The following is a 14,218-nucleotide window of genomic DNA, read 5'->3' as shown; positions in this document are numbered from 1 at the left end:
CAGCGGGATAACGGACACCTCTCCTGGCTGCTCAGTTCAAATGATACATCATCATTGTTAATTCTCCATTTTGTTAAATAAATCTGGAGTTAATGCCATGTGTGGTCTCCTCCCCTCTGTCTCCCCCCCACCCCGAGCTGCGCTGTGACATTTAACATTAATGAATCACAGCACAGAGTAAGCTCACAAGTTCCTCCTCAGGGCTCGATGAAATTTATGGAGTGTGTGCCTTAAAATCTGTTAGATTTCTGGGTTGACTCTTTATTCACAGAAGGCCGTCTACAAACAAAGGAAGCTAGTAAAACACAGATCAGAAAGAGTCATAAAAAGCCTCTATAGCTGGAGGCCAAATGGATTTTTGGACAGTTTCTTCTCAAAGGGCTTTCAAAAAGTAGATAATACATAGGTGCATGAAACTAAATGAATTGGCAAATATTTTTAATAAATGAATACTCTATTAATACACTAGGAATATTAAAATGTCCCTATTTTAATTGTAATGCAGTAAGTGCAATTATCTGGTTTTCATGATTTTTGTAGTGTAATTTACACATTTGAACTTATTATACTATTCAAATATTTGTATTTTATCTTTTGCACATTTTTATATCAAACTATTAATTAATTTAGTTTTATTTAATTATATTGCATTTTATTTTATTTATTACTTTAATTTAATTTATTTATTGTATTACTTTTATTTTATTTATTATTAGTTTATTTATTATTATTATTTTATTTTATTTATTATTATTAGTTTGTTTTATTTATTATTATTAGTTTATTTTATTTATTATTATTAGTTTATTTTATTTATTATTATTAGTTTATTTTATTTATTATTATTAGTTTGTTTTATTTATTATTATTAGTTTATTTTATTTATTATTATTAGTTTATTTTATTTATTATTATTAGTTTGTTTTATTTATTATTATTAGTTTAGTTTATTTATTATTATTCTTAAATTTAATTGTATCAAAAATTATGAATAATTTCCTTCATAAATAAATTGATATTCTGATTCTGATTTGGATGTTGCTTCAAAGATGGGAGCGGATTTTCTTTGTTGAAAGTGACAATAAGTTAAACATCTGTAGGTTTTGTACCGTTGGCTCGACATCAGCAATTTCAGGTCTGTCGGAAAGAATTCTAAAACACACGGTCAGTCGTTTACCGCACCGTTGTGACGAAAAGAGAGCTGAGCTAGAAGGCAAAGCTCTCTGTCTACCGGGCCATCTTCGTTCCTACCCTCACCTATGGTCATGAAGGATGGGTCATGACCGAAAGAACGAGATCGCGGATACAAGCGGCCGAAATGGGATTTCTCCGCAGGGTGGCTGGCATCTCCCTTAGGGATAAGGTGAGAAGTTCAGTCATCCGGGAGGGACTCGGAGTAGAACCGCTGCTCCTTCGCGTTGAAAGGAGCCAGTTGAGGTGGTTCGGGCACCTAGTGAGGATGCCACCTGGGCGCCTCCCTAGGGAGGTGTTCCAGGCACGTCCAGCTGGGAAGAGACCGAGGGGTAGACCTAGGACCAGGTGGAGGGGTTATATCTCTTTGCTGGCCTGGGAGCACCTTGGAATCCCCCAGTCAGAGCTAGTTGATGTGGCCAGGGAAAGGAAAGTTTGGGGCTCTCTGCTGGAGCTGTTACCTCCGCGACCCTGACGGAAAAGCGGGAGAAGATGGATGGATGGATCAGTCAGTCAGGTGGGTAATACAGCGAGGGAACTGTGGAGAAAATGTCCTCGATTGACTGATGGGTTTCCCGGCCTGACAGAGGAGTGATGAGGACAGTATCGCCGGGTCCAGAGGTGAGAGGCCATCTGGTGACTGAGTGTCCCAGACAAGAGCTTCTACAGCAGGCCAGCATCTGGTCACTGTGGCCCCCTGGGCTCCAGCCAGAGGACAGCAGCCAGAAACTGGAGGGAAATCAGTGAGCTGTCTGAATCAGAGCCCAACTGCTGCGACCATGGATGGAGCTGGTGGAAAGAGAGGAGAGGAAGCCAGGGGACAGATGGACGTGAGGATAGAGGCCAGAATATGAACTGCACTTTTCTGGTAGGGTAAAGCAGGCTGTGTGATGAAGTCAGGGGTAATCTACTACCCTTCTGGAGGTTTAGTAATAATCCTTACAGACATATTTGGACCATTTCCAAATGAGACTGGAGACGATTACATTGGGTGTTAAAATCTACACACACATTTCGCCAACTCTAACGGGAAGTGTGTATTCTAAAGACGTCGGTGTGAGATGTCAGAAGAGATTTACAATTTCATTTTCAGCCGAAGCTCTTTGAATGCAACTAAACCACGCAAAAATGTGGGGGAAAAGCAAGTCTTACATCTTGGATCAATACTCAATGCAGCCTTAAAGCCGCGCAGTGTGACTTACTTTTGTTGAGCAGCCGTCACGAGTCTAGAGAACACACGTAGTTTGAAGGCAAATTGAATTTCCCATGATACCTTTCAGTCACATTATAGCCCTTACAGCATCACAAAGTATACAAGGCAATTAACGGCGTGAAAGTGCTATAGGAATTCCACCTCCACCACTTCTACGTCAGGTACTATTAGTGTTGGATAAACACCACAGCAGTCCAACAATGTGAGGTCTTTCCGACGCTCATCATTATCCCAGCGGTACACACACTTATTCCCAGCTTCTCTTTCACACTGAAGAGGGACCTTTTACATTTCCATCAACCAAAGGCTCTCTATAGTCCCTCAATTTGCTCTCCTGCTCTCTTCCTGCCTCCGCTTCCCTCTTGACCTTTCACTGAGACCTTTAATCAAAGCAGAGTTATGGCTCCCCGGAGTCGTGGCTAACTACCGAATCACAGCAGCCGACAGTGGAGCAGGGATTTGGAGGGTCTCGAAAGTCGCCGTCCTCCTCTTAATCCTACAGCAGCACTCTGAATAATGCATGCTCTACTCCGGGGGGGGGGGAGATGACGGCGCCACTAGTGATTCAGCGTGTGATTTCATTTCAAACACAGCTCTTTAGGACTCCGGTTCTGGAGAAACAAGAGGAAAACATGTCGCACTGTGTAAAAGATGCAGGAGCCGCTCAGAGGGGACAGGAGCATCGAGGTAATATATCACTGACTCCAGCGAGGCAGTTACAGGCTTTCAGAGCTGGACTCAGGATTCAGTTAAAGTACATTTAGTTTATTTGAGGAAAGGACAAGATGTTTTGGATTAATGGGTTGATTTTGGGTTGTTTTGTAAAATGAAAACAACAAAAGGATTCATTTTTATCGACAAATGCTCGCTGGTTTTAGTAAAAAGCTTGAATAAACGGACTGACGTTTTATCTACGCTCTCTTTAAGAAATGCTGTGTCATTTAGACCCACAATTCATCGCCAATAGAGCAAAAGAAATCGCCAATCAAGGATACAATTTAAATGCAATGTCAGCATTTATATTCTATACAGTCCATTGGTTTCATTTAGGGCTACCAATCAATTCAAATGTGTAATTGTGATACATTTGGATGATTTCCATTTTTAAATTGTGATTATTCCCAGAAATTGCACATTTTTAAAGTTTTAACTGTAACTTTAAGGGATATTTCTCAAGATTTGAATACCCTTATCAACATATGAGTGGACAAATATGATCACTTTAAACAAAAAGGAAGTTTATTATTATTGCAACAATCCACAACAGGGGTACATTTAAGTTAATTGAACTTAACGGGATCGGCCTGCAAGCTGTAGACACAAACTAAGCCAAGTGCATTTACTTAAGTGCTGAGTTTAAGTACAATCTTGCGGTACTTGTACTCTAGCTTTAAGTATTTTCAGAAACATGAGCTACTGATATCTCTTAATGCAACTCCATCCTTGCTGCAGAGGAAATATATGAGTGATCATTATATGCATTGGGCTTTCCTTAGAGATCTTTCCAGTACCGGCATGAATCTGTAACAGTGATAAAACACTAAAGCACCAACTTGAGTCCGGCTTCATAAGTGGGTTTTTCCCTTTCAGCATTTTACTCAAGGGAAACCCAGTTGTTGTTTGTAGAGAGAGTGTGTAGGAGTGTATGAGTGTGAAGGGAGAGGGGTGTGGGGGGTAGTATTAGTCATCCACTTTCACCGCTGAGATGTTCCCAGCCAATGTGTGTGTGGGGATTTAATCCAGCAGAAGCCTGTTTCTCCAGGGTTTTTTTTACAGCACACCTCGTCTATTTTTCTCATATCGTTGCACATTTTTCCTCCGTTAGATAACTCGACATTAGCTGTGTTTATAAGAAGTTATACAACTCAATGTCCAGCCATGACTTCCATTGAATGTTGAATCTGACTTTGTTTGTCATCACAGAATAGAAAAACAGAAGGTGTGTGTAGAGACAGAGAAGACGAAGAGAGAGAGAGAGAGAGAGACAGCGACAGAGCATACCAAAGCAGCAAGATGATATAACAGCTCTAAATTACCCATGGTGCTTTGCAGGAAAGATGAATGAATTCAGACATGGACAGGGTGTCAATGAAGACGCACGTGCGCTCGCCTTTCATCCGGATTTCGATCTTGTGGGGAGATTCATACAGAGCGCCGTACACTGAAGTAAGAACGATGGGAAGGGGAGTAAGAGTGTGTGCAATACAATATTAAAAAAGCCTCTTCACTGTTGCAGTTATATTTTGGGGTCAGCTATAAAGAGACACGAGGAAGGTTTGCAGAGCGTTTCCGGCACTAAAGGTGTGAGTGAGCTGACGAGAGACAAAGGGAAATATATTTACACACGAGGGAGGTTCACATTAGCCAGCAGGCCACAGTGTCACACACCCATTTAGTTAGGAAGAAATGAAGTTAGAGTGGAAGCTATTATCATATCCGAGCCGAGCAGCAGTTCATTAATACGAGTGTCGAGGGGAATTAAACAGAGTGACCTCCTCCACATCTCAGGATATGATATAGGCTTTTAAAGAGGCCCTATTCTGCCTTCCCTGTCCTGTAGTGTGCTATATAGGTTTTAGTGCATGTAAATGGTCTGCAATGGCAAACATCACAGAGTTCCGTGCCTGAAACGCCTCCATTGCACTCCTTTATTAACCAATCACTTCTATTGGCTAGCGCTCAAATGTCCGCATTGTAGTGTTAGGCTAAGGGGTGGGACATCTCTAAGTGGTTGACCAATCACAACAGAGCCAGCCAGTTTACCAATCAGAGCAGACTAGGCTCTGGTTTCAGACAGAGGGTGAAAAGATAATAAATTGAATGCACAGAAATATAAAAATTGAGATATTAAATTAGATCTTTACCTTTGCAAATCCACAAGTTGATCTCAAGATGTTCTGGAGCTTTTCGTCGGATGACATGGTCTTCCTCAGCAGCTGGGGTTAGCCTGTTGTATGGAAATAAACGCATGTTAATAATAAAATAAAACACTTTCTTATTTAAATGTTGATCCCTTAAGGGCACAGGTGTTTTCACAAATTCCTCACTGCTCAGGTTGGCTGGGAACAAGATGAAAAGCTCAAACTAAATCTTATTGTGTGACGCTAATGCTAACACTAATATATCTAGTGCTAGCAAATATAGCTGAGAAAATGTATCGTAAGACTGGGCTTTAAACTTAATACTGCTAAATATCTGCAGAATCCTAACCAGCCACACCTAACATCTGCTTAAAAGCATTACTAAATTATACATTTAGGGATTTCCCTGGTATAGGACCTTAGATTATAGCGCCCTCATCAGGTCAGAGTGTGCAATCTGCAATGAAAAATGAACAGGTATTTTTTGTCTCACCTGTGACCACACCCCTGAGTTACAATATAATCCTCAATCGAGATGTTCTCACATCAAATGAATAGTACAATAATGGGAATATTAAGTTGCAATATACATGATGATTATTGTTTTATATTTAAAAGTATAATTTTCTGATATTTTTGTATAAATGTTAACTTATATATCCATCCTTCCATCTCTCTAATAGGCCCAAGATATGGTACAAGCCTAATTAAATATAACAATTCCTATGAGGACTCTAATTAGGTTTCAATTTGACATGGGAGTATCCTTGTGTGGGTTACATTTCGATCAAAAAACACTCCATTAATAGCAACACACACTTCTCAGTCAATCCATCATTAACATCACTACATGTCCATCATTGTAACTTCATTATCCAGCAGTGCATGTTTGTATCGAGGCCACAGATGATGTGAAAGCAGTCTGCAGACACACACACACACACACACACACACACACACACACACACACACACACACACACACACACACAACACACAACACACACACACACACACACACACACACACTGCTGCTGGTGTTAGGCTCCTTACAGCCGCACCAGGCTCCTTCTTCTTCATGCATGGCGACACACATGTGGGCCCAGCCGGTGCTATGTGTGTGTGAGTAATGCAGTGCATACCCAGCAGCTCTGTGAGGTTGCATAAGCAGCTGCACGCCGTAGAGCTGCTTTGCATAGTCTGCAGACTACCAGCATGCACACACTTCACAAGATGCAGCAGCAGGAGAAGCTAATTTTAGTACACATGCATTTCCAGTTGGGTTTTATTCTCACCTTTTGACGCTTCTAAGGGGGAGGAGAAAGTGTCATGAAATGTGAAGCAGGTGCGGGACCAGTCGTAACATTTGACCTCAGAATTAATAACAATAAATATAGGTGGATTTGGCTCAGGGGGGGTCTACTATTTGTCCTGCTTACAAAATATTACTCAAGTAAGGGCAAAGAAGCATCAAAGTCTACCGTAAAAGTAGTCATTGTTTGATTGGTCCATTTCAGAATAATATCTCTGATATGTTTTATAATGACTGATCATTAAAGTGTTCTCAGAGCTGGTAAAGGTGCAGCTAGTTCTAATGGCTTTGTATACTGCAGGGTAGCTGCTGGATTTACTGCAGGTGAACTAAAGTCTGATTTAAGGGTTGATTATATTTAACATCATTAATCCTAATCTGTAAAGTAACCAAAGGGATTAAATAAATGAAAAGTGCATGATTTACCTCGGAATTGTAGCGGAGTAGAAGTACAAACATGTCTCTCAAACTTGTATTTAAGTACAGTACTTGAGTAAAGTTACTTTACACCACTGCTGGTATGTCAACAGAATGGAAGTCAATGATAAATTAATCGACCTATATTCAGAAATCAAAAGCTAAATGAGTTTCCTCCACTAAAGGTGAACGTATTCACTCATCCTCCTCTCCGTGATTCACACGCGCCGATCATGATGACGGTGAGTGGAGGTGCGGAGCCTTCTGACGTCAGACGAGGAGAATGACACGCTCGTCCAATGAGGGGCCGGGGATGTGCAGCGCGAGGACTGTGCCGCCGACAGAAGGCTAATAACCATGCCAACCGAGGAATATAGCGCGCGCCGCTGAAAGGGGGGAGACCCTGGGAGAGGAAAAAACACACATGCACGCATAAAGTGGAGGATAACGGACGCGAGAGCTATTTCCTGCAGGGGGGAACCAGAAGAAGAAGCAGCGGGTAAATTCCTCTCTTTTTTTGTGTCTCCGTGTGGCGTGGTCTCCCTCCCTGCACCCCCCCCCCCTCCCCCTCTTAGGGACTGCACTGCTGCAGCTGAATGAAACAGACCCAGGTATTTATTGTTGTCTTTTGCTAAAACCCGCTGAAAGCTGGGCTGCAGGGTGAAGCAGATGCATGGTGTCTGATTGGCTTGTTTGAAAAAAAGTTCCCAGGCTCCGGGAGTAACGGATTACTTGTAACGGGATTACGTAATCAGGGTACTAAAACATGTAACCCGTTACAGTTAAAAAAATGCAATTTACAGTTACATTTGAAAACAAAAAGGGGGATTAGAAGCAGGATAACAATGGTAAATGTATATATTAAAAAGCAAGACGTATGTTTGGTTATTCGTTTTCATTCAGGCTACTTTTAATCTTTATTTTACATTTATTTGAATCAAATGCAGTTGATTTATTAAGTAAAAGCACTGTTTAATTCATGTATTAAACTAAATCTGCATATAATAATCTGTATCCTACAAGAGGACGCATTGTTAGTCCTTAATATATTATTTTCTAAGGTCACGTTGTTCTGTTATCTTACATAATAAGTGAAACAACATCTTATTCATATTTATTTTGTATTTTTTTGCATTGCATTTGCCATTGAGGTAATCCAAAAGTAACGGAAAGTAATCAGGTTTATATTTTATACTCATAAGGTTGTATTTCTTTGTATAGGTAACTACTAATTGTAATGGATTACATTTTTAAAGTAACCCCAGTGTGTGTGGTGCTGATGCTGGTGACCTTCCCCTGTTTGCAGTCATTGACGGTGAAAGTGAGTGCGTGTTTGCGCGTCCACAGCACCATGAAAGAGAGATGAAAAATAAAGGGGGCGGAGGAAGGGTGTGTGTGCGTGTGTGTGTGGAGGCTGAGGTGGGAGTTGTGTGAGAGAGAGAGAGGGGAGACATTTTTTTGTGAATGGAGCTCCATCCTTCTGGCATCTCTCGGCTCGGCGGATCTAAAATTAGCCTCGCGCTGGATTTTTTTTTTTTTTATATGACTCTGCGTGCGACAGATCCAAATTAAGGAGAGGTCTTATTAATGTAAACGCGAGCTCACACGCACGAGAGTATAGGACAGCAGCTATATACCGCACGCGCCGTGCCCCAGGACGTCATGCACCATTTTTAGAGATGCTCTAAAAATAGAAATGTGTTGATGATGGTTCTGACTGTGAGGAAATTCATCTTCTTCAGGATCCGGCATCTTCTAGGTAGGACTGCAGCAGATCTAAGCTTTGTTGGCTGTTTTAATTGGCAGTGTTTGATTTTGTTGTGCATGTTTGGGTCCGAAATGGGGCAAAAATGGAAGGAATATTTCAGAAATGTATGGATTACTTTCCCCTCTTTGTGTGCGTGTCCACCATGGGCGGTTCTAGAGGGGGGGGGGGGGGCATCATGGGCCCCTGCTACACTATGTGTGGACCCAGTGGTGTAAAGTCAACAAGGATTTACTCAAGTACTGTATTTTTGATTTTGAGGTACAGGTACTTTACTACTCTCTAGTTTTACTCCACTACTTTTATTTAATCCCTTTAGTTGCTAGGCAGATTAGGATGAATGATGGTAATATAATCAGTCCTTAGATCAGACTTTAGTTCACCTGGAGTAAATCCAGCAGCTACCCTGCAGTATACAAAGCCATTCAAACTAGCTGCACCTTTACCAGCTCTGAACACTTTAATGATCAATCATTATAAAACATATCAGAGATATTATTCTGAAATGGACCAATCAGACAATGACTACTTTCACTGTCGCTACTTTAAGTACATTTAGATGAGAGTACTTTCTACTTTCACTGGAGGAACATTTTGAATACTTTTACTGTGACAGAGTATTCCTACACTCTGGTACTTCTACTTTTGCTCAAGTACAAGATCTGAGTACTTCTCCCCCCTCTGATGGACCCCTATGTGGTGTCCACACCTTCTATTGTGCTTCAGCTACTCACCTCTCAGCGTGGCGTGTGGGGGTGCTGCTGCTGACGTGTGCTCGGGGTCAAGAGCTTAGTTGTTTTCATGAATGAATGAATGGATGAATAACGTGTCTTTCTCCCCTCGATCTAAAAGGGGGATGGGTGTTTAACCTCCTTTTCTCACCTTAACCTTTCCCTGCATGCCTCCTTTGTTTTGCTCTCGTCTCCTATCCTGTTTTCTCCCCCTTACTCACGCCATCATCCACTTTCCTTTTTACCCACAACCTCCTCATCCCATCATCTTCCTCTTCACTCTCCATCTTTGTCTTCCTCTCATTGTCCTCCACCTTTACATTTCCTCCCTCCCTTTCCCTCACATTTTATTTTTAAACTTGGCTTCTCTTCTGGCTCCTTCAGCCAGATCTCCTTTCCTTTATCTTTATGTCCATCCTTTCTCAACCCCTCATCTTTGCCTTTTTCTGACCCTGCTCCCCCTCTCATAATTATTTATCTTTTTTTTGGTCCTCTCATTCCCTCTGGCTTTCTGTTGTGCATATTTCATCATTAACCTTTTCTCAACATTTCCTTCTTAAACATCGACTGCATCCCTCCTTCATTTCCCCCGTGTTTCACCTCACATTTCTCCATCCTTTCACATGTCCTCCTTACATCTCCAACTTTGATGAAATCCTTTAGTTTTCACCTCTGAACTTTCCTATTCTTCTTTACTCCCTTACTTCCTTGTCTTTAATCTACTCCCCTAACCTTCCTCCCCTTCCTCTCCCTTTTTCTCCAGCTATGATTCTCTCCCTGGCAGCAGTAGCAGCCATGAGTAGCGGCGGCGGAAGCAGCCTAAACTCCTCCTACCCCCTTGACACCTTCGACTCCTCCACCTCCTGGAGCCTTGCCGAGGACCCGTCCAACTCCTCCTCTGAACCCGCGGTGAGGACTCTGACCCCCGACCTGCAGCCGGCAACCACCGCCGTCGCCATCCATGAGGTAAACCCGTGGGACATCGCGCTCTGCGTCACCGGGACGCTCATCTCTTGCGAGAACGCTCTGGTGATCGCCGTGCTGTTCTACACGCCGACGCTCCGCGCCCCCATGTTCATCCTGATCGGGTCTCTGGCGGTGGCGGACCTCATGGCCGGTCTGGGCCTCATCTTGAACTTTGTCTTCACGTATCTGATCGACAGCTCCGTGGAGTTTGTGACGCTGCTGTCGGTCGGACTGCTCATCTCCGCTTTCTCCGCGTCCGTCTTCAACATCCTCGCCATCACGGTGGACCGCTACCTGTCGCTGTACAACGCCCTGACCTATCACACCGAGCGGACGGTCACCTTCACCTACCTGATGGTGGTCTTCATCTGGGTGCTGTGCGTGACGCTTGGCCTGCTGCCGGCGCTGGGCTGGAACTGCCTCCGAGACGAGTCCACGTGCAGCATCCTCCGACCCGTCACCAAAATCAACGCCGTGGTGCTCGCCGTCACTTTCTGCTGGTCTTCGCCATGATGATGCAGCTCTACCTGCAGATCTGCAAGATCGCCTTCCGCCATGCGCAGCAGATCGCCGTGCAGCACCAGTTCGTGGCCATCTCCACCACCAAAGGCGTCTCCACGCTGTCGGCCATCCTGTGTGCCTTCGGGGCGTGCTGGCTGCCGTTCGCCATGTACTCCATCGTGGCCAACTCCAGCTACCCCATCATATACACCTACGCCACGGTCCTCCGGCCACCTGCTGCTCCATGATCAACCCCATCATCTATGCTTTCCGGAACCCGGACATCCAGAAGTCGCTGTGGATGGCCTGCTGTGGGTGCGTCCCGTCCAACCTGTCCCTCAGACCCAGGACCTCCAGTGACGTGTAGCACGGGAAGGTTGGTTTCTGTCTGGCATGATGCTTGACGCTGAGTCAGGGTAGAAGATAGAGCACGAAGGTGAGGAGGTTGAAGGATGTGGCTGAGGAAGGAAAGTTCCTCGACTCTTCATATCAGGGCTGGTGGCGAAGCGCACGGCTGGCCACGGTAAAGTGGCATGGGAAGACGGGAGGACAGTGCATGGTCAAAAAAAAAGATAGAGCTAACACAGATCATGTTGAGGGACGAAGGTGGCGTGAAACCTGAAAAACTGCAAAAGCCTGTCTAAGTTATCCTCTTGGTGGCGTTTTTGACTGACCTCTTTCCGTTGAGGCCTACTTCTAAAAAAGTAGCATTTATGTGACGGCTGATTTTAGGCGGGAACGTCCTAAGATCTCCACAGGACCTGAGCTTTTGGAGCCCTGCATGGTTATGCAATCAGAAGGTCTTAAAATACTGTGTGTGTGTTCACTGCTGTGTTTGAAATTAAGTGGATAAAAATACAACGAGCTAAATATACACAACGAATGACCTTGAGTTTTCTCAATGAGCTATCTTTGCAGTCTAGAATATTCCCCCCCGCCTGGTGTTCTTGATGGGATGCAGATTAAAAGTAATCAGTGGGTTTATTCACACACAAAAATAATGATGTGGTATTATGTGAAATTAGATGGTGTCCGTGATCATTAGCACTGCTGCCAAGCCCATTTTGACTTTTCCCAATGCCAACAGCACCGTCTGCATTTAGTCAAAGCCACAAACACATCCTGACACAGCCTCTCGGAAGAAATCCACTCCGAGATAACCGCGCTAGTTTGCTAAAAACCTAGAGAGGGATTTCCACATTCAGCCCGCCGCGTGTTGTCCTTGGTGTGATGAAATCAAATCTGCTCCTCGTCTGTGAAAAAAAAAAGCGTGTTTCTCAGCCAGCCGCTGCGCCTAACCGAAGCGCAGAGAGCTGGATTCAGCACCAAGGACAGCGCCACTGCAGAGCGCCCCGCTACCCTGGGAAATGCTTTCTGCTGCGGGGGGGAAGGGGGGGGGGGGGCGCTGGAAAGTAGGCTACACTGTTCTCTACAACATCTTGAATGTGAGACAGGCTTTTAAAAAGGGCCTTTCCTGCTTCATAGGGGTGTGATTGGTTGTTTGCAACACATTTGGTGTGCTTTCACTGTTAATTACTTGCAAAAATGATGGATAATTGCGGTTTAGCATCATTTTTTGCAGTCGTTTTCACGATAATACGTCAAATTTAAACAAAACAAGATCTTAAAAAGCAAGAAAGCATAGAAAATCATCCAGACATCGTCTGACTCATCCACTATAGCACGACTATCACCCGGTCCTTTCCTATACAACACATCCAGTTTATTACCTGCATACATGCCTAAATGTGTTTAGGATCATCAAACAAAAAGATGTGTTCCAAACTGTGGAAGATCATGCTAAAATCGTCTTCAAACCTCCACTATAGCACGTCTATGACCCTGTCCTTTCTACCCTTCACCGCTCCCTGGCCTCTCTTGTATCTCAGCAGCAGAAATTATGCATGAGGAACGCAATGTATGGCCCCGTGAGTGCCAGTAAAGCAAGCCTTCTGACATGAGCAAGGTGAAAGCAGCTGATGTTTTTCAGAGGCTGTGGGTGGGGGGGGGGGGGGTTCGGTGTTTATCTGCATCCGCATAACGCCTTTAGAGACAGCAGCCTAACTTCATTGCCCAATTGATTATCCATTAGCTAGAGCCGAGCACGATCCATATCAAATAGGTCATTTTTCATCTGAGCTGCTTTGGCGGGCTACGGTATTTTAGATCTGCAGAAAAACTCCAAACTATTTCTAAATGATTGCCTTTATGACCACGAAGACAACCATCTACTCTAGTGCTGTTCAACATGAGCATCAGATGGTCCAAATTCCTCCTCCATTTGCTGGATATTCTCCACACACACACACATTAACACACACCCCTCCTGGAAGAAGCAGTGCAGCTCGGCCCCGGGGCCCCTCTGAAGGCTTGGCGGGTTAATGAGAAGCGAGAGAGGCGAGGTGACGCGGCGTGAAATAGAAACGCCAGGCGAGACGCGCCTTAGCATAACCCCGGGTCCCGTCCACCAATCAGGAGGAAGTAATTTCCCGCTGAAAAAGGGCATCATGTAAGTTAAACCCGGCTAATGTTAATAACGTCTCGCTGATAATGGCCCCGTGTACAGGGAGGGCATTTATTTCACAGATGATCCACAGAGGTAGCTCTCACTCCTCTACACACCATGACTGAGCTTTAGCATGCTGCTAACACACACACACACACACACACACACACACACTGTGGGAGGTGCACTGGCTTTGGGAAAACACTGTAGTTTTAAAGACAGGGAGGCACTTCCAAATTCAACGCTTTCTACCAAATACCGATAGAGAAGAACACACTTGGGAAACGGCGCTCAGGAGACGCAGGATCTTTTTCTACGGTGTAAATTGAGACTTAGAGTAGAAGTGTTTTTATATTTTTCTTGGCAGCAGCAAACAATCAGTGGTTCTTACAGCAGTTGTTAGCAGAGCAGCCGCTACCACTCCTCTGTCCGTGACTTTGTTTGAGGAGAGGCAGATTATTTTGTTGTTTTTGGCCTTATTGGAACAAAAAGTCCTTCGCAATAACGTCCAAATGTGTTTCGCTGTGTACAAAAAGCCACAATGGAGGTAAAGGGAGGATGATAGAGAGAGGTGGTCGACTCTGAAGAAGTCAGTGTTTGAAAGCAACAATAGCACATGTAGTTTATTTGATGGGAAAGATTCATTCAATCACTATTTTGCCATTTATAGATGTCGTATTTCAGATGGAACTCTTTTCCTCTCTAAAAATATCTTCATTTCCACGTTCGTAGTTGTTTCACACGTGTAAGACGTCT

The 14,218-nt window shown here is 43.8% G+C and overlaps 1 protein-coding gene across 1 annotated transcript; it reads left to right on the top strand.

The window, feature by feature from the left end:
* The first annotated feature begins 8,611 nt into the window (after nt 1–8,611).
* On the top strand, nt 8,612–11,323 carry gpr185b (G protein-coupled receptor 185 b). The gene is given in 4 exon segments (XM_063900983.1): nt 8,612–8,752; nt 10,253–10,948; nt 10,951–11,178; nt 11,181–11,323. Coding segments are annotated over 4 exon segments (1,122 nt in total). The 5' UTR covers nt 8,612–8,697.
* The last annotated feature ends 2,895 nt before the right edge of the window (nt 11,324–14,218 follow it).

This window comes from Eleginops maclovinus, chromosome 14, assembly GCF_036324505.1.
Source record: "Eleginops maclovinus isolate JMC-PN-2008 ecotype Puerto Natales chromosome 14, JC_Emac_rtc_rv5, whole genome shotgun sequence".
In the NCBI taxonomy this organism is placed as follows: domain Eukaryota; kingdom Metazoa; phylum Chordata; class Actinopteri; order Perciformes; family Eleginopidae; genus Eleginops; species Eleginops maclovinus.
This window is presented reverse-complemented; position numbering and strand designations above follow the sequence as displayed.